Source organism: Apus apus, chromosome 2 (assembly GCF_020740795.1).
Source record: "Apus apus isolate bApuApu2 chromosome 2, bApuApu2.pri.cur, whole genome shotgun sequence".
Lineage (NCBI taxonomy): Eukaryota > Metazoa > Chordata > Aves > Apodiformes > Apodidae > Apus > Apus apus.
The window spans coordinates 59,536,984-59,556,463 of NC_067283.1; the positions used below are offsets into that span (position 1 = coordinate 59,536,984).

The 19,480-nt window shown below is 44.0% G+C and overlaps 1 protein-coding gene across 3 annotated transcripts in view; it reads left to right on the forward strand.

Annotated features, from left to right (window-relative positions):
* Positions 1-10,573: 10,573 nt before the first annotated feature.
* RECK (reversion inducing cysteine rich protein with kazal motifs) overlaps positions 10,574-19,480 on the forward strand; it is a 71,653-nt gene continuing 62,746 nt past the window's right edge. For all 3 annotated transcript variants that reach the window (XM_051612821.1, XM_051612819.1, XM_051612820.1), the window contains exons 1-2: positions 10,574-10,674; positions 13,845-13,903. In XM_051612821.1, the coding sequence (XP_051468781.1) occupies positions 10,596-10,674; positions 13,845-13,903 (138 nt within the window). In that variant the 5' untranslated portion in view covers positions 10,574-10,595. The remainder of the gene's footprint in view (positions 10,675-13,844; positions 13,904-19,480) is intronic.

Consider the following 19,480-nt stretch of genomic DNA (forward strand, 5'->3'; position numbering starts at 1 on the left):
CCATCCTACCATTCCCTGCAAGTCCCTGATCGTATAATCATAGAATGGTTAAGGTTGGAAGGGACCTTAAAGATCATCTGGTTCCAAACTCCCTGCTATGAGCAGGGACACCTCACACTAGGCCAGGCTGCACAAGCCTCATCCAACCTGGCCTTAAACACCTCCAGGGAGGGGGCATCAACAATCTCTCTGGGCAACCTATTCCAGTGTCTTACTACCCAAATGGTGAGAAGTTTCTTCCTGATGTCTAACCTAAGTCTACCTTCGTTCAGTTTAAAACCATTACCCCTTGTGCTATTACTATATTCTGGTGAAAAGTTTCTCCCCATCTTAGGTATTGGAAGGCCACTTTATGGCCTCCCCAATGCCTGAACTCTCTTAGCCTGTCTTCATAGCAGAGGTGCTTCAGCCCTTGGAACATCTTCATGGCCCTTTTCTGGACCCTCTCCAACAGCTCTATGTCTTTCTTGTGATGAAGGCTCCAGAGCTGTACACATTACTCCATGTGTAGCCTCACCAGAGCAGAGCAGAGGGGCAGAATCACCTCCCTGGCCCTGCTGGCCACACTTCTTTTGATGCAGCCCAGGATGCAGTTGCTCTCTGGGCTCGAGTACACACTGATGGCTTATGTTGAGCTTCTCATCTTCTACCACCCCCAAGTCCTTCTCAGGACTGCTCTCTAGCCCTTCTCCCCAACCTGTATTTGTGCCTGGGCTTGTGCCAATCCAGATGCAGGACTTTGCACTTGACATTGAAGAACTTCATGATGTTGGCACTGGCCCACCTCTCCAGCCTGTCAAGGTCCCACTGGATGGCATCCCTTCCCTCTAGGGCATCAGCCACACCACACAGCTTGGTATCCTCAGCAAACTTGCCAAGTATACACTCAATCCCACTGTCCATGTCTCCAACAAAGATGTTCAACAGCACTCGTTTCAATACTGACCCCTGAGGAGCACCCCTTGTCACTTGCCTCCACTCAAACACTGGGCCATTGACCACAACTGTCTGGGTGTGGACATCCAGCCAAATCCATGTCTTGTCAATTTGGACATCAGGATGTCATGTGGGACAGTGCTACACCTACATGTCTTTTAAATACCTCTAGGGATGGTGATTCAACCATCTCCCTGGGCAGCCTTTTCCAGTGTTTAATAACTTTCAGCTAAGAGTCTTCTTCTACTATCCAATCTAAACCTCCCCTGGTGCAACCTGAGCCCTCTCGTTCTATCACTTTTTATTAGAGAGAAGAGACCAAGCCCCACCTTGCGACAACCTCCTTTCACGTGGTTGTAGAGGGTGATAAGGTCTCTCCTCATCCTCCTTTTCTCCAGGCTAGACAACCCCAGTTTCCTCCAACTTTCTTCATAAGACTTGTGCTCTAGACCCTTCACTAGCTTCACTGCCATTCTTTTGACACACCCCAGCACCTGTAATTTCTATGGAGAAGATAGAGGGCCGAATCTGCTGACACATATGAAGCAGAAAGCACCAGAGCTGGCAGTGACAGACTGGGAGCTGTGACAGGCAGAAGGAAAATACTCTTCACCATGAGGGTGCTTAAGCACAGGAGTAAGTTTCTCAGAGCAATCATGCACTGTTCTCCCTTGGGGACTTTCAAGACCTGAATGAGATTCTGAGCAGCACATTTAATTAGATTGCTCATAGAGGGCATAGGGGATTGACAGAGAGATGTGAGGCTCTGTTATCCCCCCAAAACTGTTTGGCCACTCTCTTGGTTTAGTGGTCAGGGAGAACCAGAAGCCAGAGAACAGAATTGCTATTACTCCCCTCCACCCTCCCAGGGGAAGATAAAAGGGGAATAAGGAAGAGAGACTTAGAATGTGGAAGTTAAAATTAGAACAGGTTTACTGGAACAGGGAAGGAACACTAACATGCTGAATAGGAACAAATGTATATAAAACCCAATTTCAAGGATAGCTGCTGTAATTGACTGAAAGTCCCTCATGACACAACTCAGGAAAAGGGTCTAGGGCTCTTCCTAGCGTGTGGTGGATTTGGATCCTGCTGAACATGTGGCAACCTCATGACAAAGCATGAGCCTCTCTGCAAGACCTCAAAGCACCTCAAAGCAGCAAGGAAGAAGGGAGCAGGAAGGGGGAGACTTCCTGTCCTCTTGGCTTTTATAGAGTACGGCAGGAAATGGGAGGAAATCGTGACCCCTCTCATTTTGTGTCTCCTGGATCCCTGAGGGTCCTAAACACTCTCTCTCTAGGTCCTCATTTTGATTCCATAAAATCAGCCAGTGCTTTCCTCAAACCGTAACAGCCACCTACTGGTGGGAGTATAGGCTCTCAGTCTCCTTGTAGAAGCTGGTGAAGATTCAGCAGAGGACTCTGATTGTGCCTATGCATATCTGAGAATGTTTGTGACTGTTGGCAGCTATCCCACATCTAAAAGATGAGTGTGTTGCCACCAGTGTGAGTTCATCTAGCATGCTGAGAGTTTGTGGTAGGTCAGGTACAACTCACTGTAATGAGATCCAAGACACCTAGAAAGTCAAGTGGCTGTCTTCTTTCTCAGGCAAAAGAATATATAAGAGGGTCATGGTTGGTTCATATGTGGTGTTCTTATTTAGTGGCTGCTGCAAGTATTGAGCCTGCTGTCCCATTTTATATTGGCAGACCTGAGCCATTAGAGAAACTCATTTCCCTCTATCCATGTCTGAAAGATCTGTGGACTGTTAGCCTCTTCATCACAATAATAATTTCAAACTGATAGTTTCCATTTCTTACAAAGGCTCCTTCTGCTAATGCTCTCATAAGCATTAGCAAGAGGCTTACAGCCTCTTCAGGGTTGCTGTGCCCATTGTCGCTGGTACTGTAGGTAAGCACTAGCAGTTCTCATCTGCGTGTATGAGGAGATGCTAGACAGAATTTTGCTGATGTGTCCTATTTGGAAGGTGATATTGAAGATAATGCAAGTATTGCATTGTCTGTACTGTTATTTTTGTTCTTTCATACAGAAAATAACCCCAGAATCACTTTGCTTTCATATGGACTTTGAACAACAACAAAATGACCCCAAAACACGGACTGTTGTAATCCAGGCAGCAAGATCACCAAGATGCAGAGAAAGCAGTTCTCCAGTAGGAGAGGAGCGGAATGGTAACCACTGAAGGAAAACAACCTCCTCAGTAGGAGGTAACCCATGATTCTTTTTATATATCAGTCATCTCCAGTATAGCAAATGGACATAAAGCAAGCTGAAAAATACTGGTGCATTAGTGAATGTAGAGGATTAGTCAGCCCTCATTATTCCATTCTGTACAGGGCATCTTACTTAGGGCTCAAGGGAGCCAGAAAAAGCAGTGAGCTTTGGCATTCTAGTCTGTGATGAGGCTTCTTCCCTTGCTTTCACAGAAAAGCAACTAATAGCTCTATCTTGTAAAAAGTACTATTGGGGCAGTTCTAACCTTTCTCTTAGCAGGTGCAGTCCATGTTTTAATCTCCCACTGCATGCTCTGATTCACCCTGCAGTTACTTAGAAAAGGACCGCTGTTAATTCATGTGATACAAACACACAGTGCAATTGCAGCCAAGTAATGTATCAGGGAATGTGAAGACCCTATTTGTAGGTAGGATAGAGATTCACTACAGTCAGGAAAATTCCACAAATTACTAATGTTTCCAGACTGCCCACCATAGCAGTTGTATGTTCTTGACTGGAAAAAGTATTTTTTTCATTCAAGTGTTTTTATGCATATGCTGCACTTAGCAAATCTACGCTTGGATCTCTTGGGAAGGGGGAGGTTTTTCTGCCAGATGTTCTACAGCTACTGATGTTTTCCCTAGGTTTACAGCACAGTAGTCTCCCGTTTGTTCCAAGAGTCAAGGAATGATAATGCATTGAGAAATGGAAGTTTGTTTACTTTTCAGAAACTGTTGTGTTTTACTTACAGTCCCCTAGGTTCAGCTGCAGGCATGCCTGATACTTACTGCACATTTTATTATGAGGACAGGCTGAGAGAGTTGGGGCTGTTCAGCCTGGAGTACTGTATCCAGTTCTGGAGCCCCTGGCATGAGAAGGACATGGAACTCCTGAAGAAAGTCCAGAGGAGCACCACGAAGATGATCAGAGGGCTGGAGCACCTCTGCTATGAAGACAGAGAGTTGGGGTTGTTCAGCCTGGAAAAGAGAAGGCTCTGGGGAGACCTCATAGTGGCCTTCCGGTACCTTAAGAGACCTACATGAAAGCTGGGGTGGGACTGTTTACAAAGGCTTGTAGTAAGCAGACATGGGGTAATGTATCAAAACTGGAAGAGGGGAGATTTAGGTTAGACATTAGGAGGAAGTTCTTTACTATGAGGGTGGTAAGACAGTGGCTGCCCAGAGAAGTTGTGGAAGCCCCCTCTCTGAAAGTGTTCAAGGCCAGGTTGGATGGGGCTCTGAGCAACCTGATCTAGCGGGAGGTGTCCCTGCCCATGCAGGGGTGTTGGAAGTAGATGATCTTTAAGGTCCCTTCAAACCCAAACCATTCTATCATTGTATCATTCTGTGTTTCTATGATACAAGACTAAGGCTGCACACTGTGCTGTACCAGCACATTCTGTCCAGATGTTTCATGAAACTCCATTTCTAACTATTTTTGTGGGCAAGGGACAGGATATTCGGTGTGCACTGAGGCCAGCAAGTGGAGCTGAGCCACGGGTGACAAGGCCCATGTATCTGTGCTGCAGCAGCTGGAGCATGGGAGGGTGCCTTCTGTAGAGGATGATCCCTAGCAAAGTTCAGGCTGAGTTTGTTGGCAAGTAGGTCAAACAGCCTGAGAGCTAGGGATGTGCATGTCTTTCTGCAGGTGCGACAGCTGCCAGAGCAACCCCAGCCAACCAAGATCAGCTGCTGAAGAGACCATAAGGTATGGGGTTGACTGGAAGACCAACTGGTGCTAAGTAGGTGCCATTTGTGAACATGCTGAGTGTTTCTTGCTTTGTTGTTCTGTGGGCACGTGGGCTGTACCTGCACATGCCCTTCCCTGTGCCCACTGGCAAGAGGTAGTTGGCCTGGTGACTGGTGGGATTTGGGGGCACAGAGCTGCAGCAGCCTCACCACCATCAGGTTTCCACATTCTGCAGTTCCCCAACATGTTGTTCTTAATTTTGTTTTTTTTTAATTTAAAAATATATTTTCTTCCACTTCCAGCAAAACTACTGTATTAGCATTTTGCAGACTCTTGTTCTGCTATAGTTATGATGTTAATTTAATCTCAGTTATTGGCTTAGCAATTTGTTGTTCTTGCTCTTGCTGGATAGGTGTAGTCATAGTTGTTGAATAAAGAAGTAAATAAACTTTCATTTTTAAATATCTTTTTATTTAAGTATTGCAGAAATTACCAAAGTACCGTTTTAGGATTCTGTTCCACTCACTCCATTGTTTTTTTAATCTCTTCAAAGCTAGGCTGTACAGAATACCATAAACCACACCAGATGACTTTTTGACTCTGTATTTTAAAAGTAAAATTTTGGTTCTGTTTTTGAAAATACTCTTGGACTTCTAAACATGCAGGATGTATAAGAAAATGCAGCTTGATAAAGTACACTGACAGTTCCCCCTTCCCTGGCTTTCATTTCATTATTGTGTCTTTCTTGCTCTTTACTAGGTTAAAACTTAATCAGTTAGTAGTGTGTGTATGGTATATAGGTAGACATAAAGGGCATCACTTATAACATGTAATTTGTGGCATCACTAAAGTATTACTTGATTTACCTTTTGGGCACTAAAAAGAGCATTTTTAAACCAAGCCACACTTAATTTTTCTCCTTTTAAGATGTCATGTGTAGGACTTAATTTTTGAAACGTTATTTATACTCAGGCTTTCCTTGAGAAGAGTGTAAGCACTCAGAAAGCTGAGGGGCTCTATCCTCTTGTCTTGGATGTCAGTTCCCACATCCTGCTTCAGCTCCACTGGAGGAGTTGAGATTTGGAAGATGCGTGACCACCAGGACAGCTGAGGATTTCAGAAGGAAGAAGTAGGTGCCAAAGGAACCCAGGAAGCTGAAGTGTGAAGTGTATACAATGTTTACATGCTTCCAATCAGTGAACACACTTTTTCCAAGTTCAATTTTAGTTTTATGTATCTTCAGTCCTGATTTAGGTCACTAAATTTTACCTGGATCTTGCTGTTTTGTGCACATAAGTGTGTGTGTATAGAACTATAATTTTGATATAAATTATGAGACAGATAAGGTGTTCAGTGATTTTTCAGGTCTGGTTTAGTATCAGTACCCAAGAAAAGTAAATATGAGCATTGTAAAGGGAAAAGTAATTTTGAGTTTTTATTTTCGGGCTTAGCTATCAAAGACAAGAATTTAGCTATGAGTTTTTGAATATAAGGTGGGGGAGCTTTAAAATTATTCTTTAGCATCTCAATTCTCATCTGTTGTTTGTGATTTCAAAATTGAAAATTATGTTGCTATATTATTTAAAGCTAGTATCTTCCTTCACTGTTATATTTAATCTGTGAATTATGCATATAGATTTTTATTACAAAAAGTTACACAAGTTAGAATAAACGAAGTATGTTTTGACACTTTTATTAAGGTATTTTCAGAAGTATTCAGCATTAATGCATACAAGCAAAGTTCTACCCTAATTCACTCACATCACTCATGTAACTGCAAAAGGGCATTTATCTGTAATTCACATAATTGTAACTTCATCTTGACAGAACTTGCTAGCTAATGTATATAATAGTAAGAATAAAATAGTTTTATATAATAATTAACTAAATTTTGTATAATAACTAAAACTGATGTAGCATGATGCAAACTGATGGAAAAAAAATAGAATTTTATTTACCTGCCAGACTACATTGAGGGTTTTTTTCCATTTGAAACTAGAAGTAATTGTGTAATTGTCTATTAGCAGCATAAATTATTTTATACCACCCACACTAATTTTGCAAAGCTTGCAAACTGTGTTCAGACAGAAATGCTTGTATAGCAGTGAATTAATTGCACACAGTTCTTCCAAGATTACTAAGAGAGAGAATAATATAATCACTTAAACATGGAGGAAAATGTATAAAGTTATCTGGGTGCATTTAAAATATCTCCCTGTAGGTGCAGGTTATGATGTCATTTTTAACACAATTGCATAGTACAGCAAAACATAAAAATAACCTTGGAAAATATTCCAGCAGTAATTTGATCCTTAAACACCATGTGGAGAAGGAACTAATCCTGTACATAACTAGCGGATTCAGAGAGATAACCCGCAGAATAATATCCATCTCAGTGTTCTTGAACACATCCTTTTTTATCTCCAGTCCATACTTACAATATGCTGGCAGATGCACTACTGATACTGAAGCTCAAGTTGAAAAGCAAAATTAATTTTATCTGTACTCAAAGACACAGATGTGTCACCGCTGGCTAAAGGCTATGACTTGTTGTCTCGGATGGTAACCTAAGGCCAGAATGAAGATGGGATTTTGATGGACTCTAGCACGGCCCACCTCTACTATAGTTCAGGTGTGGCAGACTTTATATTTAGAGATGGAGTTTAGATTTGGAGTTAGATCTGGACTGAACTGAACACAATTCTAATTAAAATATTATTTTTCCATATTTTGAAGGGATCAATTTTCTATTCCCCAAATTCCAGAATCTTCCAGTATAGTTTCACTCATGTCCAGTTTCTCAAAGTGAAAAAGCCTTTTTTCTTCTATTGGTCCCTTAATGTTATTCCAGAAATCAAATCGAAATGATCTTCCACTCCATTAGAGAGCCTTTTACATAAAGGTACTCCACACACACACTTGCTAGCAACCCTGGCCTTTGTTGTCTTGAAGGCAACAAATTGATACATTCACACATAACTCTATTATAGAGAGTATACAGTACAAAGACCATAGAGCATACAAAGCAGTATAGAGAATAAAAAGTATCTGACCAAATAGCATAAATGTAAATGTATCTTGGTGACTTTTTTTTTAAGGCATTATTTTTAGCATTACCTTCTTTCACATGGAAGGTCATGGTAACTAGGCTCTACTGATGCAGTTTTTCTATGTCAAAGAGAATGAATGGTCTTGATGCTTCCATCAGTCCATAACTTGTTTTTAAATTAGCCATTTCATAACCTCTGTTACTAACAAATACATTTTACTTAACTTAGATTTCTCATGTGAAGAAAACTAGTTATGTCTTTGATAACTGATTTCAGGGAGTTAAAATTTAGACTGAGAGGTGACTTCAGTCTCAGGTCATTTGCTCTGTTGAGAAAAGTTACACAAGGTAAAGCAGAGCCAGATTTGTTTATGCTGCCTTTTATGAACATCAAAACTGCCTCTTTCAGCAAACATGAGATCTATTTCAAATTCCTTTACAAAACAACAGAATAGTTTTTTAATTTATGCTTACTGATGATGACAGAATCTTACCTCTTTATTACCTTCACATAGCAAATTATAATTAATTATATACTCCACACTTATTTAATAATTTTCAGTTGACTGTCCTTCTAGATTTGATATGCGTAACATTATTTGCCTATGGCAAACTTTTATGAACTCCAATACGTACCACACATTCATCTTATTTACAATTAATTGCAGATGTTGTATTTACCATTAATGTACATGTTTATTGGCTTTAATTTCACATCTGTGTTGCTTTATTATACAACTTGCTTTATCAGTTTAACTGCACACTGCTTCTGATATAATAGCAGCCACCAAACCTTGCTTTTGTATTTTACCTTTCAGTATAATTATAGTTTTCTGGGTTTTAAAAGCAGTGAAGTAATCTGAAAATAAATTATTCATTATTTGGAAAATCAGCTGTAAAATGCTGCCTGAGATCTAATAGAGAAAAAATAAAGTAGCCAAGGCTTGCATGAACAAAAAGGTTTTCCTGTTTAAGAGCAAATCTCTGAAAAAAAGGGTTTGTTGTGGCAATCCATCTTTAGTCTGAAGAAAAAGGCAACAGCCCCACTTACTAGCCAAGCATCTTTTTGAGGATAGCCCCACAAGTGATCCCACATTTCTGACCAGTTTGCACACAGACACATCTGAGCTAGCTGGAAAGCCCTATCTAGTTCCAACAGAGAAATGAAACAGAACAAGCCTCAGCACAGGAAAGCTATTCAACATGTGCTAAAAAATCTGTCATTGGTTTATTGTGCAGGTATCTAGTTGTTGATATACCGATTAAACAAATTAGTGCTAATTAGGGTAAGTCTACAAATGTTTTAAGTACCTTTCCTACTGTAAGGTGCAGATATCCTAAGTACTACAGCAAAGCAGCTTTTTAAAATTTTCACAGATAAAATACAAAGTGTTTAGAAATAAATAAGAAGGAAAATGCTACTGGCTTCCAGTAATGAAATAAAAATAGAAACAGAAGGTGTACAAGGTGAAAACAATATTTTGTCTGATAAAGTATTGCATTGAGAGGTGTAGCTCTGTATATTGGTTCTTGAAGATCTTAAAAGGGTGAAAAATCACCAGACCATCTGAACGAAAGGTTAAAGAGAAGCAAGAGTGGGAGCGGCCTGGCACAGCATTCCAAGTTCCCTCCCCAGATTGAAGCCCATCGCAGGCCACACCGGAGCTGCATGTGCAGTAAGAAGATACACTGTCACAAAGAAGGCTGTCACCTTCAATCTCGACATTAGCCATCCCCAGCTGTACAGGGGGCTCAAACTGCGGTTAACACCTGCTGGAGTGCGTCTGGTAGCGGCAAAAGATAATGATGAACCAACAAGCTGCAGCCCTGCTGGCCGTTCCATGCCTTATTCCTAGGGGAAAAGTCCTCCCAGCCTCAGGAGTCCCTCCCGTTTGGCAACCAGTTTTGTGCAGTTCAGTTCATTTCTCCACGCCGTCACTGGACACGCAAAGTACTTTCAAGCAGAAAAGTGTTCTACAGCAGGCTTACAGTCAATTCTCTAAGGGCAATGCATAAAAATATATGAATAATGCAAATATCCAATATACAAATAGAAATAAACTAACCCAATGAAGGGCTCCGCCTCCTTCTCAAAAACTTTATTTCCTAAACACTGTTTCTCTCCTTAGCCCTCCTTCAGGCCCTACCCACCCGAGCCCTCTCTCCGGTCACGCCCTCGCTGCCCCACGACCCGGGGAAGCGGGAAGGCTGCCGGGACTGGGCGCTGCGGAGCTGGGCGCTGCCGGGGCTGGGCGATGCCGGGGGTGGGCGATGCCGGGGGTGGGGATGCGGGGCTGGGCGCTGCCGAAGGCGGGCACAGGCCGGTGCCCACGGGCAGCCCAGCGCGGCCGCGCCGGCCCGGAGCGCAGCCCGTCCCGTTACCAGCCCCGCCCTGCGGCAGGACCCGCCCCTTCTGTCCGCCGCGTCCCCCCGCCGGGCGGGCGGGCAGGGGCGGGGCGGCGCGGGGCTTCTCTCGGCGGGCACGGCTGCCGCCCCTGGAATGTCCGCGGCCGCCGGGCGGAGGGGCCGAGCCCCGGCTGGAGCGCGGCAGCCAATGGGGGCGGCGGGAGGCGGCGCGGGGCCGGGGGCCGGGCCGGGGGCCGGGGCAGCTGCCGGCGTCACAGCCGGTCCGGCCGGCGGGCGGGGGTCCCGGGGCGGGGCGGCGCGGCGGGGCGGCGGCCGGGCCATGGCGGCGAGGGCGGCTCGGGGGCCTTGGGCCCTGCTCTGCCTGGCGGCGGCTCCGCTGCTCTTCCCTGGGGCGGCTGGTGAGTAGTGGGCGGGGGGAGGGACGGGGAGGCGGCTCCGCGGGTCCCGCTTCGGCAACATGGCGCAGGAACGGAGCCGCCCGGGGCCCGGGGCGCTGGCGTTGCCCGCAGGGGTGGGGCGGGCCCGGCGCTGCCTGCCCCGGCTGCCCCGGCTGCCCCGCCGCAGGGTTCGGGCTGCCCGGAGGAGGGCGGGCGGCCCCGCGGCACCCGCTTCCAGCCGTGCCTGCCCTGCTCGAGCCGGAGGCCGCGGCAAGTGAGGTCGGAGCCGGCTCCCCGGTGCCCGCGGGCTCTGCCAGAACGGGGCAGCGTCGCCTTTCCGGGGCCGGTACTTCCCGCCGCTGCTGTCTCGCTGTGCGGGCGGAAAAGCCCCGCGGAAAGCCGCGCCTAAAGCCCCGCAGCGGGAGCGAGGGGCTGCGTAGCTGGGCTGGCGGGGAGTGGGATGCAGGGAGGGCACGGCCGTCCTTCCCGCATCCCGCTTGGCAGCGCGGTGGGGGCAGGCTCCTTACCCCACCGGGTTACACGGCGCGGGCCGGGATCTGTGGCTTCGGCTGTCGTGCTGGCAGTGAGTACGTTCCCGAGATTGTGGTTTCGAATGGAGAAGACCTGGTATCTTCTTCCAGATGTTACTCATTGGGAACCTGCCATAAGAAATGTCAGAATAGCCCGTGTGTTGCAGGGCTTGTATTCCTCGTGGTTTTGCTAACGTTTTCCAAAATGTTAGAAAAGGTGAGAATGGAGAAGTAAGGAACCGTCTGAAGTAGATGTCATAGAACATTCCCAAATAGGTTAACTGGAAATTCCAGATAACTGAGGAATTTTGTTTTGAATAGATATTGTTAGTAATTTCCATTTCTGACTTAAGCACTAAAAACCACTCTGGGCCAGTTTAATTTCTTGCTAATTCAAGATAGCGTGAATCTATTAGACTTTTGTATAAAAGGAATTAAATTACAAAAAAAAATCAGTATGCTTTGGTATAATTTATAAGACTTGAAACTCAGCAGTGTAAGTGATTGGGAAGGAGAACATTCCTGGATGTGTGTTGGTTAATCACAGGAAGGTTGAAAGCCACTGAAAACTAATGGATAAAAGGCCTGCGTGATGAATGTTTAATAAAGTGTTGCCTAAGATACTCAGGAACTCAAATGATAGTGACGTGCATTGTCACCTAAGCCAACGTAAATTCGCTTTATAGATCGCTAACTCTGAATTCTTGGCTATCTTAAATGTAGCAGTTACTCTCAATAAAAATGTGTATAATGAAAAATTTCAGATTACAGTGAAACAAAACAAGAAAACCAAGATTGAGTAGCCAGTGTTCCTGTTTGTAAGTAAAGCCTATGTTTAGGTATGTTTGACTGGATTTATTTTTTTTACTTATAACAGTTAATTTGCTGGATATATTTTGATTGTGAACTTTAATGTTTTCTCCAGCACTGTATTAACGTGCTTGCAGTTTGATTGCATTAGACACTGAAATTTAGAAACATTTATGAAAATAAGTGCAATCCTTGCCTTGAGAAAAACTGTTTCTAAAAGTGAATGTTTTTTATTAATATTATGTATTTCTAATACCTTGGCTTTATAACAAGACTAATAAAGTGTAAAGCAAAGCTTTTCGGTTAAGTGAACTCATAACTGAAGTTTGAACGTGGTGAAGCCTGCTAATGATGAAGTTGGTTCTCAGCACAGATCAGCTTACTGAACATAGTAGGAAAACATGGAAGATCCCATTGATATCCCTCAAATCAGAAAGATTTGTGAGCCATCTGTCATCTGTGTCATACCTTAGTCCTCTTCTCTAATGGTAGAAAATTGACCAAAAAAAAATTTTCTCTTCAGGGATGTAGATTTCTGCATTAAAATATAGCTCAAGCTTGTAATAGCTGTTTTAATTTGTGAATGTTTCAGACAATCTTTTCTGTGGTTTGGGGTTTTTTTTGGTCTTTTTTTCCAGTTTCTCTGTATTTTCAAGCTGAAATTTTCTTTTTTAATATCATTTCAGTATTGGAGAATTTTGGATCTGTGGTGATGGAATTGTTTGGGGTTTTTTTATTGGTTATCTCCTTGTAATAGCTATAACTTTTCAGGTGAAAGCACTTGTGAGCTATGAAATTATTGAGGAATTCATGCTTAAGATCCTTGTTATTGGTTCTGTCAGAATCTATTTAGTAACTAGGTACCGTGAAATACAGCTTCATGTGTGTGATATCATTGTACAGGATTGCTTTTATGTTGTATCGGTGTGATACATAGATCAGATACAGTTGAGCAGAAATCTGTAATCATGAAATTAACTTGAGTATGAAGATGTGTGTAGAAGTAAAAGGTTTGAAGGAAACTTCTCTGGTTTTTAGTACACTGTTCCAAACACTGGGCAGTGAGGATGAAAATTATTATCAAGGAGTTGTGCAATCAATTTTATATGGGTCAAGCTTAGCTCTGAATGAAGGAGCTTTAAACGTGATGTCTCATGTCTTCTTAGTGCTTCAGTTCTCCGTTTTGTTCCTGTTGATGCGTTCATATCTGTGAACTCTGTGGCTTCCATCTAGTCAGGCAAAGTCATCCATCACTAGTGAAACAATTCATGATTTATTCCAAGTTTTTAGGAAGTCAGAGTTGAATGTGCAGCAGTGTTCACCTCTGTGAGAAAAAGGGTTCCTGCTTTAATTTCCTTTTCCACCTGTTCCTAACTGGTTCCTGAACTTTTCAGATTCTGTGAGATGATTCAGTTTACAAAAGCATATAGTCTCTGGAGTTTTTGCTGGATTTTGTTGTTCACTTTTTATTATTCTATCCTTTCTTCCCCCTCCTTGGGTTAATAATTTGAATTGCTCCACAAAGGAATATCGCAGTGCCAAGCTAGTGCAAGCTAAGAAGCAGAAATGTGACGAGAAGCAGAAGCATGGGGAGTGAGATCTCCTTTTGGAGGCAGTGAGTGTTCAGGGGTAATTCTGTGAGACTTGATGAACTGATCTGTGTCAGCTTTGTAACAAAATTTTCTCATGTTCTTTTTTGCCTTCTGGGAAGGAAAATTTCTTGCTATCATCTGTGGACCAGTGAAATCATCCTGAGGGGCCATGGAGTGGCTCTTCTGTTCAGAATTTATGATAGTTAAGCACTTCAGGTCTTTTAAATATCTTTTTTCCCCTCCCTCTGCTTTTCCATAGGCTTGTCTTGTTGTTACCATGCAAAGGACAACTTAATGTGCCGTGATGTCTGTGAACAGGTAAGCTTGTTTTAAATTAGTTTTATCCCTTGGAGATAAAGTCATGCCTTTAGAGAATGATGTAGCAAGATTAGGGTTATAAGCAAATTATTTTCTGTGTGAATACAGTGTGTGAATCATGAGAGTTAATGTTATTGTTATTTAAATGAGAACTTAAATGTTTAACACTGTAGTCATCTTTCCTTCCACAGAAAACAGGTTCTACTTAAGTTGAGGACAAATAGAGATATAAAGGTAAGGTCAGGATTTGATCAAGAAGTGATAAGTATGTTAGGAAATGAGGGGTGAAGGTATTTTGCCCAGTTTCTCTATCTTCTGTATCCAAGTTTTTGGGAATTTAAAATGAAGAACAAGATGTTGATACTGTTCTTTCTACCTGCCTGTTCTTGTTTCTTAGAAAAGCAGGTGAGATACTCATGACATATATATAGCTTTGTGAATCTCCTTACTTTGTTCATAAGGTAATAACAAAGATTGAAAAGTCAAGTTTGGAATACATTTTTTTCACAACTTATATGTAGATTTGTACCTTTGGAGACTACATGGTACAGCTTTGTTTGTGTGTCTTTATATACATTTATATACATAAAAATTTACATCAGTAAAGCATACATACACAATTTTAATATAAAAATGGTGTCCTTACATCATACCTGCCCTCTTTTCTTGTCTTCATTACCCACTTTGGGACTGCTGAAGCCCTCAGCTTGATTATGATTGTTGTGGTTTGGGCCTAACTCGACAACAAAGAACCAGCCATGAGACTGCTCACTCAGCCCCCCCCTCTACACACACACTGAGATGGGCAGGACAAAGTCCAACTAGAAACTTGTGAGTCAAGACAAAGGACAAGGAGGGTTTCACTCACCACTTAAGGTCCTAGGCAAAACAGACTCAACTTGGGGAAAAATAATTTAATTTCACACTAATTACACACAGAGAGCAGGGCTTGCATATGTACCCCACCTCTCCCTTCTTCCCGGGCCCAAATCCCTTTGTTCCCGGTTTCTCTCCCTCCTTCCCCCAGCGGCACAGGGGGACAGGGGATGGGGTTTAGAGTCAGTTCACAGGCTGGTGGTTCCTGCTGCTCCTTCCTCCTCAGGAAGAAGGATTCCTTATAGTCCTCCCCTGCTTCCCCACGGGGTCCCTCCCATGGGAGAGAGTCCTCCAAGAACCTCTCCTTCATGAGTCCTTCCCACAGGGAGCAGTCCCTCAGGAGCAAGCTGCTTCAGCATGGGCTTCCCACAGAGTCATGGGCTGCTTTGGGTACAGTCACCTTCCCTGGTGCAGGGTCCCCCATGGCTGCAGATCCAAGTCCATGGGCTGCAGGTCCACATTTGCCCCTCCTGGCACCTTCAGGGGATGCTCTACTGTTGTTTCCCCTCTGTGAGTGCAGGGGGACCACCTGTCATCTTGCCGTGGGCTGCAAGGGAACTTCCTCTTCTTCCTCACCAACCTCAGAATCTCTACTCTGGCACTGCTTTCACCTTTCCAGCTTCCACCTTTCCTCTTCTTCCTTTGCTCTCTCTGCTTTCAGGTCTTATATCAATTAATATGTTAATCACAGAGGTGCATCTATTGTCTCTGTAATGGCTTGGCCTTGGCCACCTTAGCAGGGGGAGCTTTTAGTAACATCTTACAGGAGCACCCCTGGGGCCCCTTCCCCACTACCAAAAGCATGCCAGAACCAAACTAGCATAGTGATTAGGTTTGTATTTATCCGTGATTGTACTAACAAAACTTTTATTTTAAATTGCACTTCTTCCTCCCTGATATGTTTGTAGAATGCAGCCAAATTCCCCTTCAGCTTTCCTATTGTTAGGCCAAACAAGGAAAAGCTTTACAGTCTCTTTGCATAAGATGTTATCACAGTTTCTGTAATTATTCTTGTAGCCCTTCCAGCATAAGTTTATCTCTTTTAATACAGGTAAGGAAAACTGTAGCTAGTATTATAAGCAGAAGTATAGCATTCAGTCTTAAAAATTGTGTTAAAACATAGGTATAAATAAGATAAATATATTTGATGCCATATAAAAACAAATGTAATTAGCAGGTTTAGTAGCTGCATTGAGAGGGCATTTGAAATAATCTGTCCAATTCCTTTGTTTCATTGGAGTTCCCAGTTTATCATGTGAATTCCTGTTAACTCTTAATGAGAGGCCTTGATCTTTCTACTGTCAATTTTAATCCATTTCTGTTAAATAGATGCTAATTATTGTGTAGAGTGTTCTATGGTTTTTATAAGATACTCTGATCTTGCCTCATCTGGAGGATCTCTCTCTACTCAGATAATCAGAATATTCAGAGTCTTTGTGGTGAGAGGTCTAGAACAAGTCTAAAGCAAGACTGGCACCCCTCAGATTATTCTGTAAAGAGCTGTCTTAGTTAACTCACATCGGGCTGGTGGCATCTTTTGTTGAATGATTCTTTGGTAGAGGCTAACAAGCTGTCTGAAGAGGCTGTCCACTTACTGATTTTTATACCACTCCAGAGATCTCTATCCAGATCCTCCTCCATGCATAGGAACAGTCCATCCCAGTCCCCAGGAGAACACTTTAATGTTTCAAGGGGCTGGCTTGGCTAAACAAAGAGGTAATGAACAAGTGTCAATGCAGAAAGGTAGTATAGAGAAGGCAGAAGCAGGGAAGGGTTATAAAAGAAATTTAGAAAGTATGCCCAGGCCTGTAAGGTTATATTGGAAAAGACAAAGCTTAGCTAGAGTTGAGACTTGTTCAGCATGTCAAGGGCAACAGGACATGCTATGGCAGTAGTTAAAGGCTGAAGAAGTAAAAATGGGCAGCTGTTGTTGAATGCAGTACATGATGTAGTGTCAGCAAATGCAGATAAGGCAGAGGTGCTGAATGGCTTCTTTCCTTAGTCTTTGTTAACAAGGTCTCCTAGTCCTCTGACCTGGTGGAGGCAACATTCCACTCTTCAGGAAATACCAAGCTGGAAGGAAAAGTTTATAATCTTAGTGGGGGAGAGGCAGTGGCAGCAGTGAGTGCTATGCCTTTAAAAATTGAGCTAGATCAAGATGTATAGGGAGGTTCCTGAGGGAGAACAGCAAGACCCAAGACCTGAAATGAGTTGGGAATTGGTCGAGAGGCTGACATGGCTGGGAACATACCGGGGGAGCCATAGCAAATTAAAAGTGGCCAGTGCAGAGGGAGCCGGGCGCATGAACGAGCGTGAAGGGAGGAGCATCAGCACTGCCTGCTTGGCAGGTGAGCCCTATTGGTGGTTGTCAGCCTCTTAGACGTCTACTATGGCCTCCACTAGGCAGAAGGCTGTGCACTCTGCACCGGTCAGGGTGGATGTGGAAACCCAGGCAGAGAATCCATGGAAACGTACAGCTGTGCAGGTCATGGGAGTGTCTGAGCCTTTTGCTGACAACAAGTGGCAGTTATGACAACTGCTGTGTGTGCTGCTGTGAGCAGGTGGATGAGAGACTGGTGGAGCCAGGCTCTGCCCTCTTTGAAACAAATGGGAGCACCCATCAGAAAGTATGCAGGATCAGGGAGCCCCTGAATCGTGCCATTGCCAACCCAGATGCAGTAGCCTGGATGAGGATAGTGAATGGAAGCAAGTTCGTGGTCATGGCAACAGATGAACTCCCTCCTTGCCCACCTCACCACCCCAAGTGCCACTGAAAAACAGATATGAGGCTCTGGTTGAGAAAGACCATCCAAATTAAGATGTTGACGTTGGGCAGCCTATGACAGAGGTATGTCCGCAGTCAGAAAGACCTACTGCCCACATTACAGCAATATCCACAAGGAAGAAAAGAAGGGTTATAGTTGTAGGTGACTCCATTATGAAGGGAACAGAGGATCTGATATGCTGGGTAGACCTTCCTAGCAGAGAAGTCTGCTGTCTCCCCGGAGGCCAGGTTAAGGACATCCCTAGGAAACTTCCTAGTTTAGTACAGTCCTCAGATTATTACTCACTATTGATCTTCTATGTAGGTGAAGAGCAAGCTGAGACTTGCAGTCTAAGAACAGTCAAAAGATACTTTAGAGCACTGAGATGGGTGGTGAGGGATTCTGTTGAAGGCAGAGGCTGCTGTAGCGACCAAAAGGTGTGGGAACTGCCTGGACCTCATGCGTGGGGCAGGGTTAAGTGGGAAACCATCATGCATAGGGTGTGCTTAGGTAGAGGACCTCCTGCAGCAGGAGTCTGAGCTGAAGGAAACTGTAAAGGCTGTGTAACTTCAGGGAGCTAGAAAAGTTAAGAGATAGCTGGATCCAGGCCTAGGCTGCAGTGAAACCACAGTCTGAGGTCACACAGCCAATAAATGCTCCACCAGCATACAGAGAAAGGAGTGAGGCCAAGAAAGAAGAACAATGGAAGTTTCCAAAGATTAAAAAAAACAGCAGGAAGAAGAGGTTTCCCACAAAATCCAAGGTGCCCCTGCAAAACTGCTTCATGGTTCTGCAGACTTGACAGGATAAAAGCCAGGTGGCATCAGGCAAGTTTCTGGAGCCAAACAAGACAGTTCAGCCATCTCACCATATATTGACAAGTGCAAACAAGAGGACGTGATGGGTGATAGGGATGGGAGACTCTCATCTGAAAGGTACGGAGGCATCCATTTGCTTGCCAGACCAACTCTCCAGAGAGGTTTGTTACTTGCCAGATGGTCACGTAAGGAACGTCACTGAAAGACCATGCGAGCTTGTACGTCCCAGTGACTACTGTCCACTCCTGCTGTTTAATGTGGGTTGTAATGATACAGAAAGGAGCACTCTGAAGACTGTGAAGACAGATTACAGAGCCCTGGGAGAAGCAGTGAGGGACTCGAGCACAGACAGTCTTTTCATTGATCCCCCCAGTCAAAGAGAATGGGCTTGAAAGGGCAAATCGGACTGAGAAAATCAATAAATGGTTACAGGAGTGGTGCCACAGCCAGGGCTTTTGTTTCCTAGACCATGGGACTCACTTTGAGAAACCTGGTCTGCTAGGGGCTTATGGGGTTCATCTTTCAGGGAAGGGGGTGAGGATCTTTGGCAATAGGCTTGCCAGTCTGGTAAAGAGGGCTTTAAAATAGAGTTGGTGGGGGAGGGGATCCTCAGTCCATCCCACACCCACCCCTTTGAAGCCAATTCAAGTAAGAGATGCCCTGGGCCTGAAGAGGGATCACAGATCAGCAGGAGAATACCTGTAATGAAGGATAAGGAAATCCCAGGCAGTGAGGTAGTGTTATTGTGGGCCCAACTTAAATGCTTCTATGCAAATACATGCAGCATGGGAAACAAGCAAGAGGAGCTGCAAATGTGTGCAAGCCTGCAGGGCTGCAGTGTTACTGACATCACTAAGACATGGTGGGACAACTATCACTGGAGCTTGGGAATGGATGGATATAAGCTCTCCTGAAGAGACATTTCTCTTTGCATCCAGTCAGAATTTCACTTACTGCAACTTGTTACTTTTGCAGCTTTTCCTTCCACTGTGCTACTGTGAGAACAGTCTGACTTGTCTGTTTGGTAATCCAACTTCAGGTACTGGAAGACAAGAATTTTGATCTTTTCTGCTCCCTCTTACCTCTTCAAACTGATAAAAGGTTTCTTTTACCTCAGC